Raw genomic sequence first — 22,008 nt, forward strand, 5'->3', positions numbered from 1 at the left:
CACAGAAAGTCATTCAAGATGGTCTATGCTGCTCAGGGATCTTCTAGTCACCATGAAGAGCAGAAGTTAAGATTGCGTTTATACGGGAATATCATTGCTCGGTAGAAGGTTCCTTAGTTTGCTCTCAGTCCAGCTCAGTGTTTTTGTCATTAATGCAAACACTGTTCCTTTTTCCATGGGAAAGCGTTCTGCTTCTTCCACTTTGGAAAGGCACACCTGCAGCGTATCTGCTGCACATCTGTGTGTCTGCTGCATGTCTGCTGCACATCTGCTGTATATGTCTGCACACGTGCACACTTCTGTCTGCTGTGCCTCTGCTGTGTGTTTGCTGGATGTGCTCCGCATGTCTTCAGCGTGACTGCTGTACGTACACTGTGTTTCTGCTCCATCTTTTCTTTGGGGTCCCGAAGAAGTCTGTGTTTCTGCTACCTTGAAAGCTGAGGAGGGACTATTTATAATGGCATGGAATGACAGGAGAAGGGGGAATGGCCTGAAGCTGAAGGAGGGGAGATTTTAGATGGGATATGAGGCAGAACTTCCCTGTGAGGGTGGTGAGGCCCTGGCAGAGGTTGCCCAGAGAAGCTGTGGCTGCCCCTGGCTCCCTGGCAGTGTTCAAGGCCAGGTTGGATGGGGCTTTGGGCAACCTGGGCTAGTGGAGGGTGTTCCTGCCCATGGCAGGGGTGGCACTGGGTGGGCTGTGAGGTCCCTTCCAACCCAAACCAGTCTGGGATTCCGTGATTCTTCTACAATTCTATGATCTGCTGTGCATCCTCTGTGTATCTGCTACATATCTGCTTTATGTTTGCTCTGTGTTTTCTGCACACATGTTGTATGTATGCTTCATCTTTCCTGCATGTCTTCCGTGTGTCTCCTGTGCAAATGAAATTAATTTGCTGATCTAGCTGAACATCAGGGATGAATGAACACATTTTCAGAATAAGAAAAAAAAACCCAAACAAATCAACCAATGCTTTTGGAGTTTTTAAAAATCAGATGATGTTGTTGCTCCAGCCTGCCAAATCCATAGATTTGCTTCCATGCACCATATAGCTAGAGCTATTTCTACAGGTAGGTGTGATGTGCTGATAGTTGTGGAGGTGTATTTCACAATGAAATGAATTACAGGAAACATAGAATCACAGGACGGTCGAGGTTGGAAGGGAACTCTGGAGGTCATCTGGTCCAACTACCTTGCTCAAGCTGGGCCACCTAGAGCTGGTTGCCTAGGACCATATCCAGACAGCTTTTGAATATCCCCAAGGATGGAGACTCCTCTCTGGGCAACCTGTTCCAGTGCTCAGTTACTCTCACAGTGAAATAGTGTTTCCTGATGTTCAGATGCAACCTCCTGTGTTTCAGAAACGTCCCAAACTGCATAGCAGAAAATGCCAAATCTGATTATTCACATAATCCCATCCTGTCTGTGCAATGATGGTGATAATTACTTTCACCAGCCTCAGGTAATCTGCTGAAGTGGTGGGTGTAAAACTTAATTAGTAAAAATAAGAATGAGGATATAGAAATTTTGGACAGTAGATCTTGACAAACTAATCTGATATTTTCCTTCTCTTATCAAAGAGAAAATTAAAGGGTCATGTAAAAATCTACATAGGTCTACTGGGTGAAGAGACTTTGTTAACAAATGGTTCTTCAGTCCAACAAGCAAAGATGTAACAAGACCCAATGGCTGAAAGTGGAAGCTAGACAGACTCAGACCCCAAAATAAAGCATAGAGCTTTCAACAGTGGGGATTATTACTCACTAAAAAGCCCTCCAAAGTGTATGGTCTTTTCACTGGTGATTTTTAGTTTAAATTCTCATGCTTTTCTATAAGATGTGATCCCTCAGCAAACCTCCAAGAAGAGGTTGGAGGGTTGCTGGCCAGGGTCCAGGCAAGGTCTAAACTCTCTGTCTACACTTACCTCTCCACTGCCTTCGCCCATCTGTCTGATCCTGTGTTAGAGCCCCAGCATTTCTGCAAGGGACTGCATTCTCACGACTCCACGCTTGACAATGTCACAAGAGTATGAGCATTACCTAGGTTTGTGGTTTTCATGTTTTCTTTTGGGAATTTTTATTGGGAAGTCTGTTAGTTCGTATATAGATGTGTAGCATGGCACAACATGGTGTAAATGCTATGCTGAGGTATATGCTTGGGCTGGATTTCTTGCCATTTTCGTTATGTGGCATTGATTAAACCACCCAACAAACAAATGCAGACAAAGAAAACCATGGGCAGCCTGTGAGATGGACACGTTGGAGTGGGCAGGAGTTTGTTAACTGTAGAGTCAAAAAAGAAGAGCAGGACTTTGCCCACCTTATGCATAAACAGCTCTGCTAAGCTGTGTTCAGGGACAGATGTCCTCCTCTTGTTCAGGTTTTCAAGAGATTCACTTGCCTGAGGTCTCTAGGGTTGTCTGTTATCCAGGTCTATCTCACCTCACGTGGAAATGCAGGTCTCCAACTGGCTGGGTCTAACCTTGTGTGTATGGCCCCATGCCCTGGCTTTGTGTCAGGATAGACCCGGCTGTGCCTCCATTCCTCACTCCTCCATCTAATCCTCAGAGCATTCTGCACAGGGAGGTCAGAAGTCAGTTATTAAAATAATTTATAGTGGCTCCTTTTGGTGGGAATTAAACATGGCTTGTTCAATCTCACAGTGAGGGAATGGAGTTTGGCAGAGAACTGTCACACCAGAAGCTATTCAACTGCTCTCCTACAGTGATGATACATGCTGAATTTATCCAATGGCACTGTACAGAAACAGAGGGAAAAAATTGTTTTTAATTTTCAGACCAAATGTCTGTGGCTCGAGGTTCCACTCCTACTGCTGCCCTGGCTGGAAAACGCTGCCCGGAGGGAACCAGTGCATTGTCCGTGAGTATCCATTTTCCTGCTAAGGGTACCAAGGGAACTAACTGCCATGTGGGAAGGAATGCATATCTCGCACTTCAGCAGATGACAGGACATTTCAGAATCCACTGGGACAGGAGTAGTGATTGCTAGGAGTTCTCATCTCTGCTAGTCTTGATTAAAGCAGGGTGGTTGCAATTGGTCCCATTTAGTGCGTGGCCTTTTATCTTCTGCCAAATTGCCACCATGTTCCTTGTTGCTTGACAGTTTGTGTGCCTGCTTTAGAAGACTGGCCTCAAAGAAAAGCTATTGATGACTCCTGAGAAAGTTATTTTAGAGCTGCTTGTTTAGATGAAATAATTTTGTTAGTTGCTAGAACAACTACATGCTGATACTGCAAACATGATGTGATGAGACTATCTACAAGCAGGAATTTGCATCTATCTTTGAGTGGCCATCCAAAGCAGGATGCTGATTTAGAGAAATCACACCTCTGTTTTGACAAATAGCTTTCCTAGTTGGAGTAGAGCATTATTGGACTCTTAAGTGCTGATATACACCTATAAAGTCCACTAAAGGGCTGATGTTTTCAATTTCTGTAGGTTAAAGATGTGAGCTATAGGGAGATGAAGGAGCATACCCTTTGGAGGATGCTCCCATGGGAAGTGAAAGTCAGCTCAGGAGTACATAAATGAGATTCTCATTGGAGAAAATGGGGTAATTGTACCTGCATTTGGTCATGCTTCATACTGAAACACCATAAATACATGGTGCCCTGGAGATATTGACCATCACCTGGACATACAAAATAGCAGACAGCACTACAGGATGCTTGTATCTCCCGGTATTTTAGCTTTCTGAATACATCTTCTGCGTTAGAGCACACTTGGAATTGTATGTGAATGACCTTTTTCAAAACTTCCTAAAAATAATTGACAGTGGGAGGTTTCAAGTTGAGGGAACCACTAGGCTCCTCTAGTGGGATTTCCCACATGATACAGGTCACATTTCAGAAGTAATTCCACCTTCAGAGTTGAAAATTCAGTCATATTAGAGACAAAGGCCTCATGTTTCCTAATATAAAGCTGCATGGGACCTCAAATGCACAAAACTGAGCCCAGAGCTGCAAATATTCTCCTCTCAAAGGAAATGGTGTCTGTAGTATTAGGAATGATGGGGCCAGTTGATGTGTCCTTGCACACAATGAGTAATCAGTCCCACAGTATGGCATTTTACTCACTAAAAAAAAAATGGCAATAAAGAGGCACGATGACTCAAGAGTTAAATGGATCTGACTTCACCCTGGGTGATGGTAAGACACGGAAGTTATGTGCCCTCTCCTTTCGCCATGAGAAGAGACAGGCAAACTCACAAAAACATAGAATCCCAGCCTGGTTTGGGTTGGAAGGGACCTCAAAGCCCCTCCAGTCCCACCCCCCTGCCATGGGCAGGGACACCCTCCACTAGTTTAGGTTGCCCAAAGCCCCATCCAACGTGGCCTTGAACACTTCTAGGGATGGGGCATCCTCCTCACCATCCCATGAACAGCGGATGCCCCACCAAGGATACAAGTCTTGAGTCTAACGCTGGCTGCAGCAAAGGGTTAAGGAGCTCACAGCCAAATAGCTGCTCAGTGGCATGCGGGGTTAGCGACATTCAGGGTTGTCTGCTGACTTTTCTCATAACTGTAAAACATGCCATCTGGGCTGGAGGTCCTCAGGGGACTGTGTGTTGTAATTGTATTTATAAAACACACAGAGATGAGATACTTTCATGGGGCTCTAATAAAATCTGTGCTTACACAGGTGGAACAATACTGCCAGCTATGCTCTTGGCTCCCATGGCACAGGAAGGGGAAGAGATTAGCAGGGGTCCCAGGCAAGAAAGGATGGGGATTGATATGAAGGCATCCTGCTGATGCATCTCTGGCTGACTCAGGCTCAGCCCCTCGTTCAACAGAAGATGCATCTTAGTAACAGTCAGTTACCTCGGTGCCAGACCATGAACTGCAAAATGCTTTGTGGAAACAGAAAAAAAAATTAAGGAAAAGAACAACTTGGCTCAGCGTGAATGTCACTTGTCTCTGCTGAGAAACATTTTTAGCAGGCAAAATTAGTGAAATTTGTCTTCCCTATCCTCTGCTGGCTGAAAAAGCAATGTAATAGCAGTACCAGCCACAGTCTGTGATAAAAGGAAGGTGTCTCCAGGAGCTCCCTGTGAACAAGTGGGTCCTTCCCACTGTTGCTCTGCCCAGGGTCCTCAAGAGGCGCCCCAACTTCCCCCCCCCCCCCCAGGTTATTATTCTTAGAAGAGGTGAATTCACACTGTTTTGGCATCCAAAAGCACATCTGCGAGCAAGTTCACAGACTAGCACGTTGTGCTAATCACTGTGTCCTTCTCTTTCTCCAGCAATTTGCAGGAATTCTTGTGGTGATGGATTTTGTTCACGGCCAAACATGTGTACGTGCTCCAATGGACAACTTTCTCCCAACTGTGGCTCAGCCGGAGGTAAGAGAACGTTGCTGGTGATTCCCCTCCCTCTGGAGTAGTTATGTACTTTCTTGAATATTTCCCAGTTACAATGAAAGGAAAGATATCTCTGAAACACTTTGCGGCAGCCAGGTTCTAATCTGAATTGGGCATTTAGTGACAAAATCTTTCATTTCTTGTGGCACTTTTATTAAGGGTCTTCGCTGCTCCTGATACCTGGAGAAAACTGGCAACCCACTTGCAATTTCTGCTACTTTGGTATGAGAAATCCTACAGAATGCAGCTCAAAAAAACCACAACTCACAGCAGCAAATAGCGACACTGCTGCCAAAGAGTCCATCTACCCCTGCCTGTTCTTTGAAATAGAAGTAAATCTGTCACTGCTTTTTATAACCGAATAAATATTTTTTTCCAATGGAAAAAAATAGAGTTTTTCTTAGGCTGTGATTTGGACATCAGGAAGAATTGCCCAGAATTTCTTGCAAACTGTAGTGACACGATGAAGTTGCATGCTGGCAGAGCTGGGAGTGCAGAAACTGCATTGCCACTTTTTCTGCTTTGTTCTCCCACCTCAGACCTTCAGGACAAAAACCTGAAAAGCTCTGGGAAGAGGATTGGGTGGCTGAGGTTTCTGAAAAACAAACTATGAAGGACTCAGCAGTGTGACAGTCTCACATCCAGAAAGCAATTCCCAGATCCCTCTCGTAATTCCTGCAGGACGTATTCAAGACCAGATCCTGCTTGCAACCACTCCATTACTCTGCAGCACATGGCTCTGCACAGAAAATGCTCCTGCTTGAGTCTAAATCCTCATACCTAATGGTCTTGTTTACTCTCTGGAAAGGAATTATTGTTCCTCTGGGTCCCTTTTTGCACTGGGTTGTATTGCTGGAAAGGACCTGGGAGTTACGGTAGACACCAGGCTGGACATGAGTCACTAGTCGTCAGGTCTGTGAGTAAAGCCAATCACACCCTGGGCTAGATTAACGGGATCATGGTGAAAAAGTCAAAGGAAAGTATGATTCCCCTCTGCTCGGGGGTAGCGAGGCTGTGGCTGGTTCTGGGCTGCCAGTTCAGGAGGGATGTGGGGAAACTGAAGATGGATCAGCAGCGAGCTACAAAATGGTTGGGACTGGAGCACATGTTCTGAGAGGAGAAGCTGAGGGAGCCCTTCCACCCATGCTCCTGTAAGCCAGCACAGAGACCCACCTGGGTCAGCGCGGGCTATGCACGAGCCAACAGCTCTGCCCAAAAGGGCTTCAGTTGTTTCTAAAGCCAGTAGCGGTGTGTGACCAGGGACTGGCCTGCACTCTCGATCTCCAAATGTGGGCAGTGATACTGGGTGACCATTTGCACCTGGCTATATAAGCAGTCCGCCCGTACACAATGACACTACTCAAAAACACCAGCCACAAAAAAAATCTGCAAACAAAGGAACAGAGCTGTGGCACGGTGGTGTTTCAAGAAGGCTGGTTTTGCTAGCGCCCTATGTAAAATACAGAAATTAATGGAATTTTATGAAGTCTTTTAAGGTCTCAGATGGCCATTGCTAAAGACAACCCAGAAATTTATTTTCCATTATCGCCCATCTGTAGGCAAGCTATTGTTAATAAAGTGACTTGCAGGCATCTGACTGAAGGCCAGAGAATTAGCCCCCTCAAACCTCAAAACCACATTCAGGGTGTGACTTGAAGAAGGAAATTCCCAGAATCTGGTTCCAAAGTGCCACGTTGTGCTACAGCCCTGCAGAAGTCCCCAGCAAGTGCTCAGCACCAGAGCCTATGTCTGCACTGCTCCGCAGACCTTCCCCGGGCTTTGCTGAGAGGAAGGTGCCGGAGACACAAAAGTTTCTGGAGTGAGGGTCCATATGGTAGCAATCACGGAGGAATGCGAGGAATGCTGTAAGCAGTATATACATTTGGGCACAGACCTGGCATTCCCTTGAGCCTGGGGTGGATTTCAGCGTGCACTCGAGGGGGGGTAGGTTCCTCGGCAGGGGCTTCATCGAATCTGGCATTCATTGTGGGGATGTTTGGATCTGCATTTATCATGAATGCTTCAGGGAGGTAAAGCAGACAAATTGTGCATTCCAGAGGCAATAAAAGCCACTCTGCCTCTCTCTGTCATAACAAAAAGCCTGGTTTCCTACTTCAGGGAGTAAAGATATTTTAGGAGTAATTTGCAAGTGACTGTTTAGATAGTAGTAGTCGGTAAGCAGACAGAAAACCTGCCTGCAAGCTCCACTACTGATGGCTGGCAGAACAGCTGCAGCCACTGATCCTTTAAAATAAATTGTAGAACTAATCCAATCCAATCATGGGAAAAGTTAACTAGGGTGAGCTGTCATTCTCTTTTTCCTAGAACTTTGGTCTCTGCAACCCTGGAAAATTCTGACAAAGCGTAACAGGCCTTTCAATTCTTGGTTGAAAGACATTGTTCTGCCCTCCAAATCTGCAGGGGGTTCTAACAGTGCCAGCCTTGGAGATAAGTCAGATGGTGATGGGACCTCAGGGCTTTTGGGATCATGGCAGAAGTAAGAAATGGGACCTGCTCTGTGCAGGCCCAGGAACAGTCTTTGTCAATTAGTTGGAAAGTTTCGGGATGAGCATCAGGGCTCTTCTTATGTCCAGACCCTGAACTCCCCAAATTTCTCAGCTTCAGGAAACCTGACTGAATGCATTGAATGCGAGGCTCAGGACGCTGCGTAGGGAAGAGCTCTGACAGATGGACAGCTCTGACAGACAGACACTTCCTAGCTACCTCTGTCTCTGGGCAGCCCTCCCGGATTTGCTGTATGTAATTGCTTTCCCAGGGCTGATTAATTGTAGTGAGGGGTGTAGGGTAAGCATGTGCTGGAAACAGTGCCTTTTCCCAGAGAGACTGGTCTCACGTCTGACAATCTGGGCAACGCTTTGAAGCCTCAAGCTTAGTTTCCTTAATGATTAAACTTTCAGCTAAATTTGGCCTGATCTCTGGCCATAGAGCAATAGGAAGAATAGTAGACATCATGACTAATTCAAACCACACTAGCAATGCATGGATTAAATGTACAGCACATGTGCCGAGCATTTTGAATGCAAAGCTCTGAGACTTCCCATTCCGCTCCTCCTTCCTTTCGGGCTTCCTATGAACAAGGCGTCAACCGTATAATTATCCCTGTTGGACACTTCTGAGTCCTACTACCTTTTGGACAGACTTTTCACTTGCACTGGCCCCAACTCTTCCCTGCCTGGAACCGATGTTGCATGCACAGAGAAGACACAAGCCACAGCTGAGCATCCACTCACATATGCATTCTCCAGCCCCACCTTCTTCAAGCTGCCAAGTCACAGCCCCTCCTATCCCTGGCAGACGTGAGCTGTGGTGTACATGCTGAAAAACAGTTTTCACATAACTTGCTATAACCTCAGGCACTTGCGATTTGAGTTGTCACATCTTACAAAGGAAAAATGCATTGTTCCAGGCGTTTCAGTAAAGAATGGAGGCTGTTTGACCTGTATTTGTAACTCAATGGTTAGCAGTAAACCTCCCCTTTTGGGCTCTTCCACTTTAATACCACATTCCTTAAACATTGAGTAGTGATGAAACAGTTAAAGCCAATATTGGCTTTGTGTCTACATCAGTAAAAAACTTCCCGGCTCTTATTTATTGCTATTGTTTTCCTACAGTGCATTAGTCACATTCAGTGTGTCATAATCTAGTGTGAAAGCTGAACTCTAACATAGAAGAATAGATGATACGTGCTTTTCTTTTCAGATTTCTTAAAAAAGCCCTCTTGTATTAAGTGAATCTCACCAAGGAGGCCACATAGTAATTGTAAAAGGAAGAGAAATATCTGGTTTTCCTCCACCAAACATCTCACAGGTCTTTTAATACAAAGGCATTTTAAAGATCAGACAGCTCAGAATATGAAAAGCATGTTTTTAAAAATGGAGCAATAATCTAAAAGAATAATTAAAAAGGTATGAAAATATTTGAAAAGTGTGGTATCCTAAAAGAAAGAACTGTTTAGAATGACAGCGTTATCAAAGAAAGGGAGATATCAGAAAATACGCCCTTACTCGCAGTCACATGAGTTATGGCAGGACATCCTGTAGAAAGGACAAAGCTGCAGATGATAATTGGGGTAGATTCCCTAACAAAATAAAATGATGAGTGTCTTTGGTTTCTGTGGAATGAGGTCTATTTCTATTACTCTAAAACTTGTTTGCCCTAAGAGAACAATGATACTTTGCCCTGTATGAGATGTGCTTGAAGAATTACATCCCCAAAATTGCTCCTAGTTTCACGCTGCCCATCGTGTCCATGGCTTTCCCCTATCTGAACAGTTCAATACTACCGGAACAATAAAAACGTCTTAGATCTAGGGAATAAAGAACAGACCACGGTATTTACTTTTGTAAGCAAAAGGGTAATTATACCTCAGTAAAGTGCAAGCCTTTAACCACACCATGGGCTCTCATCCTACCGGGGGAAGTCAGCAGTCTCTCCATTTAACTTGAAGGAACCGGACACTTACCATCACCCTTAGATTCTGCACTGAGACAAAGTTTTGAACATCCATTCCACATGAGGAGTTCACCTCCCATCACAGACAATTCGTTGTATCATCGTGTAATATTTCCTTGCTCTTCTCCACAGTCCAAACCTGCAACGTGAGATGCATGAACGGTGGCAGCTGCAATGAGGAGTCCTGTCTCTGCCAGAAAGGCTATACCGGAACATACTGTGGACAACGTAAGTACCTGCAACACCTGCTGTATACATGGTGAGCTGAAGGGCGAGGCTAGATTCATGCAGCCCTGTGACTAGAGAGGTTGCCTTGCATATACCGATGTGCTCTTTGATGTCAACACATCCTCCTCTCCACTGGAATCTCAGCCCGCTCTCTTTTGGGGGTATAGATGTACATCTGTATATAGATATATTAGATATAATTTCACTGTAACTAAGTCATAGAATCCCAGCCTGGTTTGGGTTGGAAGGGACCTCAAAGCCCACCCAGTCCCACCCCTGCCATGGGCAGGGACCCCCTCCACTAGCCCAGGTTGCCCAAAGCCCCATCCAACCTGGCCTTGAACACTGCCAGGGAGCCAGGGGCAGCCACAGCTTCTCTGGGCAACCTGTGCCAGGGCCTCAGCACCCTCACGGGGAAGGATTTCTGCCTCACATCCCATCTCCATCTCCCCTCCTGCAGCTTCAGGCCATTCCCCTTGGCCTGTCACTCCATACCCTTGTAAATAGTCCCTCCTCCAGCTTTCACATATATATATATGAATATATATTTCAAATATATATACAAATATATATGTACATTAGATATCATTTCTCTGTAAATAGTTTTAGATAAACAGCATATTCTCTGGGAATGGATTTTTTGTGGGAAACATTCATTTTAGCTCAAATGAAGTCTTCTTTCAATTGGAAGAAGAAGAAACAAAAAAAAAACCCAAACAAAACAACATTTTTTGATTATAAATTACGTCTGGTTACATTATAGGGGGAGGGTGTTTCAATTTTTAGTTCTGTTTATTTAACAACACTGACTTTCTATAGGGAAACCTCAATATAGTCATTGAAAGAAACTTTACAATGTTTTATGACTTGGTTTTCTATTTTGTCAAATTACCTATACCTTTCATGGGGAGAAATATAATTTTTCCCCCTAGTTTCCCACAAAAGCTATTTGGCAATTTTAAATAATTGCTCATGCACATTGTAGAATAACTTAGGTGCCGTTTTTAATAAGTGTCTAGTAAGCAAGTACACACAATAGTTTTGAAAGAATCTCTGATCAGATGGAACTTTCCAGGCAAATTTCAAATCCCTGTGTCAATGTGAGAATCACTAACGTTCTCAGTGAAGTCTATGAGAGTTTTTTTAAAGATGGGCAAAACACCATATTTCCCCTAAACGTATCCTCAGCTATGACTGATTCATTTTTGCTGAAACTTTCCAAAAAGTTCAACTAAAGGCAGACACACCATATGGAAAATTTCATTGTGAACAGCTAAGCTTGGGAAAATTATAAGTAACAGCAACCTGGGGCTTATAATGGAACGCGCTAGGCAACCTTAATTATGTGCTGCTACCAGCTCCACCTATAATATCCTCAGTAGAGTTTTCATAATGGTTCAGATATTGGCAAGACATCACTGACAGGGCGGGGAACAATGGAGAGTCCCACTGGCAGCGTCCCAGCAGAGCAGATTTCGGCATCCTCGGCTCTAAGATGGGTGTAGCCTTTGAAGGCTGTGAAATGCAGCAGTACCTGGCGTCTCTGCAGCTCGGCACTAGACCAGGGAGGGTCGCACTGAGGTATCGTAGAAGATCGCTGTGGACCTCACCTTTCATGAGGTTATATTCTTCTCATCTTCAGTGCGCCGGTGGTGGTGTGCAACTGAGTAGCTCAGAGAGTGTATAGGAACTTTAGGAAGTGTCATAACAGTACTCCTCTCATTAGTCGTTACAGCTGCTGAGATTTTAGTAGGTCAGTGGGATCTGTCACAACCAGCAGTTGCTCATGTCATGTGCAGAGGTGTTCCTACATCCTGTTCAATTAGCTTAGCCTCAGCCCAGGTCCTAATCAGCAACCTACTCCTTTGGCTTCAGTCCTAGACTACTAACTGCAGTTTTTCAATGAAGGGTAGCGGGTCTAATTTTAAGTCAGTGAATACTTGTGTGCTGATCAGACTGGTTCTTCTTTGCCTTGGGTACATGGGATTAAATGGCTGACTAGTCTCCTCTCCTCACATTTCACTGTCATCATACGTTAAACGTTTGCCTTTATGCAGTTTCTCATTTGTCTCAGTTCATCTCGGCCTTGACATTTAAATCCCAATGCTGACCTGAATGAACTGAGATTCCAGAGTGCAGGAAATCCTCTTGAGTGAAATAAGAGTTTATAGCCTTTTTATAAATGGGTTCATTCATAAACAGGAAGTAATTTCCCAGGACAAAATATCAGAATTTTCTCTGTATGTTCGCTGTGTGGAGGAGACTCCTGACGGGTGAACATGAAGTAGGTGATATTCCAAGTCCTGCCAGCACCACATGTCTCACACTGTGGTTTCACCAAGAGCAGAAATCACTGATTTCTCTTTCTATTTCAAAATAGCTATCTGTGAAAACGGCTGTCAGAACGGAGGTCGATGCATTGGGCCAAACCGCTGTGCTTGTGTCTATGGATTCACCGGTCCCCAGTGTGAGAGAGGTAAGGAACACATTTTCATGATGTTATCACTGACAGAGCATAGGATCAGGAGTTGTATATTTAAATATGTGTATTAAAGATACTCAATTTTATGTGAATTTCTGCTCAATTCCTCTGCCTGATGATACAGCCTGTAATGACAACCTCGTGCCCAAAGCTCTCCCTGAGATCCCTGGTTATTACACATGCAGGATGCGAAGTACCTCCTGACTGCACGGCTGTTCAGTGTCTCTGGATCCTCCTCTCCACACGTGGCCCCTTGTAGCTGTTTGTTTAACACCAATAAACCCCTCTGCTGAGTACAGAAAGGGTATTTTTCTCTTCAGCATTTCCCTGTTTCTTGGCTTGATAACCTGGGAGTGGCTTAGAAATGCCAGCAAGCCCCTTACCACAGCATCCTCATGAAGGGAAGGTGACACCATCGGTCCCTTCCTAAACACTAAAAGAGAAGGGAAAAGAAACGTGAGCCAAAATTTTCAAATGTGTCAGTATGATGGGTTGACCCCAGCCAGCAGCCAAACACCCAACCTGCGTCTCTCTCGCTCCCCTCTCCCTTGGGATGGGGAGAAGGTAGAAGGAAGTCAGAAGGACTCATGGATGGAGATGATGTCAGTTCAAGAAGGAGAGCAATAGCTGTGTGTGGTAGCAAAGCAAAATGAGGAATTGATTCACTGCTTCCTATGAGCAAGCAGATGTCCAGCCAATTCCTGGGAAACAGGACCTCAGCACCTGTAACGGTGGCTTGGGAAGACACACGCTGCAGCTATCGTATACCCCCACTTTCTCATGATGTCATATGGCGTGGAATATCCCTTTGGTCAGTTCGGGTCACTTGTGTCCCCTCCCAGCCTCTTGCCCAGTGCCAGATTACTGGCCTGGGGCTGGAGAGCAAGCCTTGACGCTGCGCAAGCACTGTTCAGCAACAGGGGCGTTATCCACACTGTTTTAGCTACAAAACCAAAACACAGCACCATGATGAGGAAAGTTAACTCCATTCCAGTCTGACCCAATACAGCCAGCTAATTTTGGTGCCCATCTTGAGCTACCCTGAGCTGGACTTGCAGGACTCTCAGCATTCGCTGATCTTGCTTGGCACCGCAAGTACAGCTCACTGTGGCTCCTGCAGAGGAATGATGTCTAAGGAGTTAGGGACCACACGCAGTTAGGGACCACGTGAAAAATGCTGGTTTAAGGACTTGGCCAGCTCACACAGGAACTCTGTCAGACATGGGTAGACGGCAGCTCCCCTATCAGTAAAGCATTTCTGCAGCCTCCTGCCTCTCTCACTATATAGAATCAGATTTATTGCCTGAATTTGACCTGTCCTGTGTGCTTCAGGAGAGAGTTACTTTTGGGTGAAGAAGGTCAATACCATGTACATCAAAAATCAAAACTAATGATGTCACCAATGCTAACCGCCATTAATTTTCAAATGAACGTGGACCTGAAACCCCAAAAATCAATATTCCAACCTTTGCAAAATTATTTTTATGGCTTAGTACTATATTTACTTGAAAAACCTTGAAAATTATGACCAGAACTTAAGGTTTTCCGTGAAAAAAACCTTATTTTAGTAAAAATGTTTCAAAGGGAAACATAAGCCAACTCTGGTTTATTGTAAACCTCACGCAGTTTGACGCCAGCTGCTCATCCAGTATGAATCGAAACAGCTCCAGTAAGAACCACAGTTTTCACCAGCTAAGAATATGGCTTTTAGTGACATGTGGCTTTTCTGTATTTCATCCAGCCAGCATGTGCTGAGCGGCTAGATCAGATTTACATTTGGGCAGTGTGGGTATGACTGAGGTTTTGGCTGAGATACGAAATTTCTCCCTTTCCTGTTGGCTTAGATGGACATCTCACGACACTGCTCTGATATGATTTTTGGCAAGGGTCAGAGTGGCACAGAGCAGAAATGAAACTGAAACATGAAGCCAACGTGCAAACTCCCAGGATTAAGATCAAAGCACCCTGGAAATATTCTGTTTTTCTAGCCTCTCACTTTCCCGAGATTGGGCTAATTGTGTTTAACTCCATGTCCAAGGATTGCACTGTTCTTGCCTTTAATGTTTTTTTTTCCAAGTTGGGGATTCTTGGCAACATAATTTAGAGGGTGAGATAGGAATAACAGTTGGTTTCCGGTAGCCCAGGCATCAGTCAGCCCTGCTTGAACAGCGGCCAGCAGAAATACTCAGAACTCAACATAGTTGTGCAATGTTCCCTGGGTTGCAAAAGTATCTACTGAACCCAACGGTGCAGGTGCCCCATAAAAGGCCTCTGCTGTGGTTTGAACCTCACATTTATTGGATGCAGAGAAGGGAAAGCTGTTTAAAAGCCTCTACACACATTTACTGAAGTAACCTTTCATTGTTCCAGTCTCCTCCTTTGTACTCTTCTGCAAACACAGATATCGGTCGAGCACTGCAGTTCTGTATTTTTTAAGCCCTCTTCTTGCCTTTTTCTAGCACGTACACATATGCGTATGCAGATATACATTGCTGTAGTTATGGAAAGGTATTATGATAACAGCCTTTCTCTTTTGAAGGCTCTACCTTGCAAGATTCCTTCCCCTAAAACCCTAAACCTGAGCTCCAGAACTGTCTGTAGAGCTGCTTTCTTTTTTTCTAGCTCACAGGGATCTGAAGTATTGAGATTCACAAATTGATACGGACATTGGCTGTGTTTGAAAAGAAAGCTGGAAATTTCTTAAAGAAATTTCTGGATATAGCAATGCCAGGAGGGGATGAAAAATCCAGCTGTCCTGACTCTGTGTGCATAGTAGTGGAGGGGATAGGAGAGAGGGTGGAAGAGGCAGGGAAAGAAGGGATCTGAGCAGGGGCAGACTTTGGAGACATCCTGTAATGTATAAAATTCTTTAAATAAAGAGAGCATTTTTACAAAGCCTTTAGAGATTTGGTTTAGTCCAGACTTGTACTAAGAGACAAAACAAGCTCTCCAGCTGTGTATACACAGGTTTTCCCTGCCAAGACAAACAGAGCGCTTGCTTTGCTAAGAGATGTTAAAAGTTACACTTTTCAAAGAGGCTCCTGGCTGGGCAGTCTGTGAGTTTGCAGCCAGGTGAGGCGGTTGTGACTGACCTACCAAGAATAATTAGCGTGACAGCGAAGAACTTAACCCTTCCAAGGAGAAAATGAATTCCTGCTCCATCACTAGGCCTGTTGAGATGAAGTCCCTGAGCACCAGACTTACTGGAGACACGACCACTGTTGACTTTCTGTTCAGTTTCTCCATTTAAAGCAGCCATGGTATTTGACATGTTTACAAGCATCCTTGGGAGTCTCCAGTAACAGGAGACTCAAGTAGCAGGCTTGGAAGCCACACAGATCATCTATAGCTCTCAGTTTAGCTCTGAGTCTCGTTCCTAAAGATTTTTCTGAAGAAAGATTAATTCAAAGCAGAGCCTGAAACCCACTGGCTTCATATGTAGGAAGAAGAGGTTTCAGCCCAAGGCTCCAGGGTGATGCTCTCATAGCACGGCTGGGTACTTGAGTACTCTGGAAATTCCTCAGATTCCTGCCTGCATCTCTGCGGGCAGAGAGCTTCCACTAATGCCAGTTACTGTCTAGTGAGACATCATTCCCCTTCGTCCTTCCACACAGAGTAGCTACTGTGATGTTTCTCATGGGGGAACCATTGCTAACTACTAAATGCTGCGCTCTGGCTTTAGGCAATAAGAATGCATTCCAGCATCCTCGCGTCTGCTGCTTCCAGAGCACAAAATGAGAGACTGTCCTGGCTGCAGAGTACAAAGAAAATGTCAGGTAGTTTAAGCTGGCTTTCACTGCCTTTCAGGAAAGAAAGCAGAGATAATGTGATACGTATAGTCGTTTCCCTCAGTTCTGTGCTATGAGATGTCTACTGATAGAAAACATCTGGGTTGGCAGATCAGACCACACTCAGCCTGCAGAAGAGAAGGACGTGTTGTAGGATACATCTCCCCATTTCTCCCAGCCCCGTTGCTGAAATGGGGCAGTTGGTTTGAATCACAGCTGGATAATGTGGAGATTTTGTGTTCTGAGCATAGGACAAAGCAGTATGAGCTCTGCTGCTCCATCCTGAGTCTGGCACACTGCTTGCGCTTGTTTGGGCAGCTCATTACATCACCCTGTTATGTTTCTCTGTAAAATTAATGACATTTTGCTGCAGCATGGGGACTGTGAGGAGCCACCAAAGGATTGCGGGAGTTCTGGTAAATCAACTGCTAACAGTGATAAGAGCACGATTGAGGCAGGACTGTGTGTTGAGATACAGTCAACTGTGCAGCTGCTCCTGATGATGTTCCCAAATAAGCCACCTCCAGGCTGGAGCCACAGTGTTAAATAAACCATAAGGTGCCTCAGACTGAAAAGTTGTGTTAAGAGACCAGTCTGTTAGGAAGGATGGACTTGATCCAGCTCATACTGCTGTGGCTGGCTGGTTCTGAACCAAGAGCTGGTTTGCCTCCAGCCAGCACAGACACACTGGATATCTGCCGATGTGCTTTTACAGGTGAAGATGTTACCTCAACTTAAGAAAAGATGCTGACTATTTTCAGCCAGGAAACATGTTTTTTAAAGAGCCCCTCTTTATCAAAATTCACCCGTATCTGTGTTTCAAGTGTAGCAGAAGCAGGCCAGATGATACCTAGCACATGGGTGACCCTGAACTACTGACTCTTTGGCCTTGCAACTTGCTATTATACCTGGGGACCTCATCTGTCTGCTCCTCTGCCACTCGTCTGCTCCCCTACCAAAGAGCTACCCTTGAGCTCAGCACAGGCATAACCAAGAGCCCCAAGGGATTTCCTTCACCCAGGAAAAATCTCTTAAGTGCTTTGCCCAAGCTGAAGTGCCAGTCTTCCTCAGGGACATTTCTTCCCAAGGATACCTGGATAAAATAGTGCCATTACTTCAGAAATAGTCCTCAGTCAAACGTACTTTATATTGTCAGGCTGTATCAGCAGTGCACACACTAGCAGAAGTGACTTATTGGCAGTGTCACAGGGATGTCCCTTAGCAGAGAAGTCTTTCTTGTAGAATATGACAACCTGTGGAAGCAGGGGCTCACCCAGGTCCTTCTGCTGAAGCAAGGCAAAGGAACTGAAAGTTGAAGGAAAACAAGTTCAAATTGGAAAAAACAGATCATGTGTTTAACAAGGAGGTCGGTTTTGACTGGCTGTCTTCCACAGGAATGTGCTGGACCCCCCTGCACTACGTAGCCTCACTTTAGACCTCTGTGGGGTAGATGTGTCCAGCTGAGCACAGCACGCCATGAAACCTTATAGGTGATGGAGAGATAACAGCACTGAGGAGCAGGATTTACTGACCAAATGCCACAGACATATAGACTATGGACTTCTCTACATTTGATAAGTGAATCCCATCTCTGGAGTCTTCAGATCAAGAGGGAAGGGCTTTCTGATGATGTGCTGTGGCTAATCCATATCTAGTAGGGTTTAGGCAAGAGTCTCTGGTTGTCATGCGCTGGCTTGTTCGATAGTGGACTTCAGACCAATTCATCCTTACAGATTTAAAATCTGTAAATGCCTGAAGTCTCTCTGCTGCAAGGCACAGCGTGGTGCCATGATCTTAGACCGTTATACGTACAGAAGGTAATACCACACAAAGATACTAACTTGTTTCAGAGAACGCGGAGCTGCATTAGTCCGGCTAATGTCTGTGCTGAGGAGTCAAGATTCTCAGAAGGGCTCGTTAGCTTTGCGCAGTTGCTGTTGTTTCTAGCGTGGCCATTAGCTGTTCCTTTGCTCTCTGGAGGTGTGCTTTCCAACAGGGTTTGGGGTATCAGTTTAGACAGGCAAGCACTGAAAAATGTGCCCATCTGTGTTGATGAAAAGGTGGCATTCAACCCCCACAAATCTATCAGATTACAGATTTGGTTAGGGTTTTAATTTTACTTTATTTGGAATTTATTTTGCTATAATCATAAAAAGAGATAATTTTATTTTTAAACTGTAATAAACTGAGTTCCTTCTGCAGCTGTACTCTCAACAAGCTGCATGTTCCACAGCTTAGGGCTCCAGTAAGAGGCTGCTTTGTAATGGAAGCAATCTAACTACCTTCACACTTCATTCAGGAAATACTCCACTTCAGAGGTAAATACCTTAATAGCTAGGTACTCAGAGAATCTTAGCATCATTTCCTCCCGCTGCTTGACATCTTCAGGGATGAAGAGCTAGTGGATATATTGTATAACCCCAGCAGCCTTCGGTAACATGAACTCACATTACATCAGTGTCAGAGGAAAGGCTGCAATACAGAAAAAATGAATCTGTGGGGAGAGAGGCCAATTTTTTTTTTAATAGTTTTACAGAGAAATGAAACATTTTGATGTCATGTCTCTGATTTGACCTTCCTTCAAGTAGGAAAAGATTTGTTGTAAAAAGTCACAACGTTTGACTCAGGTGAAGATGTGGAGGTTCCTCCTGTGTTCCAAGGATGAAGTTTAATTTGTTGAATGCTGAAGTCTTTACTGTGGATGCCAGTTGCTACCTCTTGTGAAAGAAAGTCTTTTACTTTGGAAAAAAAGATTCTTAGAGTAACATTCTCCATCTTTGTGGAGACTGTCTGATTCCTATGATTTGTCTGGTTCAGAAGGCCCTTGCTATGTCTGCATGTTCTCTCCTCTTAATGGTGCAAGGTTTCCAAAAGTTTAACTCGTGGTGTTCTTCAGTGCAAACACTTCTGGGCTGAGCTGAAAGCCAGCTAAGCCTTGCATAGTTGTTCCCAAGTCCCATATCCCATGAAGAGCCTTGGAAGGGATTGTGTCCATGTAAAGATAATAGCAAACTTAAAACTGGCATCCAGTCTCTGAGTCTGGCTCATCATTAGCCAGTACAAGAAAACAAAGCCCTATCGCTGAATACGGTGTTTCAAACATGTGAACAAAAGCAAGGGTTAGAGCCACAGCAGGTCCTAGACATGCAATATTCATGGAAAAGGCAGCGAGAATCTCCTGTTCTTCCATAGTCCTCGCTACAGGACTGTTCTCTTTCCAAAACCATAACCAGGACTGGGTTGGATTAAAGTGAAAATGCTCCCAAACAGCAGCTTCTCACCAACAGAATTCATATCTTTCAACAATTCACAGCTGTTTTCAAGAGATTCTCATTTCTCCTATTTCTTTCCAAATACCTCAAGAAGGACTGTCAACCATTGAGTGAGGAGGACACAGGCTTTCAAAAATTGCCGTGCTTAGAAGGGTTAAACATATGACAAAGAGGAAGTTGGAGAGCTTGTGTGTGGACCTTGATCCCATCCCTTGTCAGAGTCTTGGTCGGTCTCTTTGCAGCAGGTCTCCAGATGAAGCCTCAGTGAAGAGTAGATCATGTTCTGCATGTCCAGTGCTTTTCCAAAAGCACTGTAAAGTATCAGGACTTTGGGATATAACCAGAGTGGGCAGAAGCAGATCCCAGTCATAAACAAGACATAGTACATGGGAGAAAGGACAGCTAGCATCTAAATCACTACTCAATACCTTGTACTTTCAAGCTGTTGCAATCAGCATCTGTTTTCTTCCTACATCTCTCATTCTGCTTAGATCAAGATACAGCTTTTTATATTTTAGCATGTACACAACATGAGGATCTCCTTTGATGTGCACTTGGAGGATTTCTGAATCTCCATAACATGTCTGTATCTGTAGATTCTCCCAAGTTTCAAAAGGATTTTGATGTTTGGGTTTTTGGTTTTGGGTTTTTTTTGGTGGGGTGGGGGGCTTGTGAACCTAGGGTTCCTTATAACTCATACAATTCCAGTTGTGGAAGAAATCTCCGTTAACGGTGAGTCAGACTAATGCAAGTCCCCAGATTACCATATTTTTATATGCTCTATCAATTTTTCAATGATCCTTACTGTATAGGACACCAGTTCCTCTCATCCTCATAATTTCATTTGATTTCTATCAGTCTAACTGCCACTCATCCATTGTCCTGAAATATTTAAGCACTAGAAGAATTGCATAAGGAGGCTGTAGATTTTCATACCTGTAGGTGATTAAGAGCAAGTTATACAAACATTGGTTAGGTCTAATTCTGGTCATCAGTCTTGTGTAAGGGAAAGAGAAATCCAAAATGGTCTCCAGTGTTCTCTCCAGCCGTAGCTTATCTAGTGACAGACACCCCATGCCATATATAAATGGAATACATGATCCAAAACACCATCTTGTAATATGCAGATGGATGTATAAACTGCACTTTAAGCCACTCAGATTTCCAGATGGTGGGAATATTGCAGAATACCCCATTATTCTTGTTTGTAAGGCCTCTCCAACCCCCTCCTGAGAAGAGTTATTATGAGTGACTTTGTCCGGCTTTTCTGTTTCTTCTTCATAATGATTTTTTTTTCCCCCAAACTTTCAGTCTAATTTGGAGGCTTAAGAGAAATGAAGCAGCCGCACAGGATGTGTCTGATCCCCATGTGTGCGTGCAAAAGCCGTAGCAGGAAGCAGCCAACAGTAACATGGTCCCTTTGCTCACTCCCACCTAACTCAGGTCACAGTCCTGAACTTCCGAAACACTGCTCCTAGTGAAGTAATCAGTAGGGATGTACGTATTTCATACCTTTAGCTGGAAACTCCCCCCAGAGCCCAGGCATGCAAGACCATACATCATGCTATCAAGAAAGGGGAACAAATAGTTCATGGAAATTCAATGGTATCTGAGATAACTCAGAAAGGTCTTTAATCTCAGCTTTTGCATTTCAGAGGAAGATATGTCAATTTCATTAATTAGTAGAATTTTTGTTCTGGGGATAAATGTCAGATTAGGAAAAATATCTCCTCTGTACAACCTCTGACTGTGCCTGAGGAAAAGGCAGTGAGTGTCTCCTGATACTGAGGTCAAAGCACATTGTGAACCTGAGCCTCAACACACAGCAACAATCCAGGAGGAATGGAGAGTCCCAGAAACGTGGACCAGGATGTAGCTCCTGAGACCAAACTGATACTCACTTTGCCTGGGCCTCCACACGCATCCCCTGAGCTGCAAGGCTGTTCCAGGGTGTCATGAACTCTTATTCATTTCTTGGGTTTCAGTTCTGTGGGGTAGGATGAAGGCAAGGGAAAGCACTGGCTATGGTGGCTCCTTTCTGCCATACCCACTCAAAGCCGTCTGGGTGGTGCGAGTATAGTCCGCAGCTGAGACACAAAGTTGCCGGACACTCGGCAAGCCCTTCTTCCTATCAATTCCAGATTAAGCTTGAAATTACTTCAACCAAAAATCTTATGGAGGAATGCTATTGGCAGTGGTTAAGATTTTTTTTTTTCCCCCCAAGATGAGGTTTTTAATAAAAGACTGTGTTTACAAAGAGATTTCTCATCCTCGTTAGAAACCAGGCATTCAGCTGATTTTTCCTAGTGCTCTGCTAATCCAGATGTTAAGACATAAAGCAGAACTCATAGCTGAGATATGTGATGGAGTTCCTTCTCCTCAGCCT

The 22,008-nt window shown here is 44.5% G+C and overlaps 1 protein-coding gene across 1 annotated transcript in view; it reads left to right on the plus strand.

The window, feature by feature from the left end:
• The window catches only part of LOC129197185 (fibrillin-2-like), a 111,403-nt gene that overhangs the window by 15,839 nt on the left and 73,556 nt on the right, over nt 1–22,008 (plus strand). Inside the window, exons 3-6 of the mRNA XM_054805328.1 lie at nt 2,795–2,877; nt 5,263–5,361; nt 9,985–10,080; nt 12,461–12,556. Of these exons, the coding sequence (XP_054661303.1) occupies nt 2,795–2,877; nt 5,263–5,361; nt 9,985–10,080; nt 12,461–12,556 (374 nt within the window). The remainder of the gene's footprint in view (nt 1–2,794; nt 2,878–5,262; nt 5,362–9,984; nt 10,081–12,460; nt 12,557–22,008) is intronic.

This window comes from Grus americana, chromosome 28 (genome assembly GCF_028858705.1).
Source record: "Grus americana isolate bGruAme1 chromosome 28, bGruAme1.mat, whole genome shotgun sequence".
Taxonomy (NCBI): Eukaryota; Metazoa; Chordata; class Aves; order Gruiformes; family Gruidae; genus Grus; species Grus americana.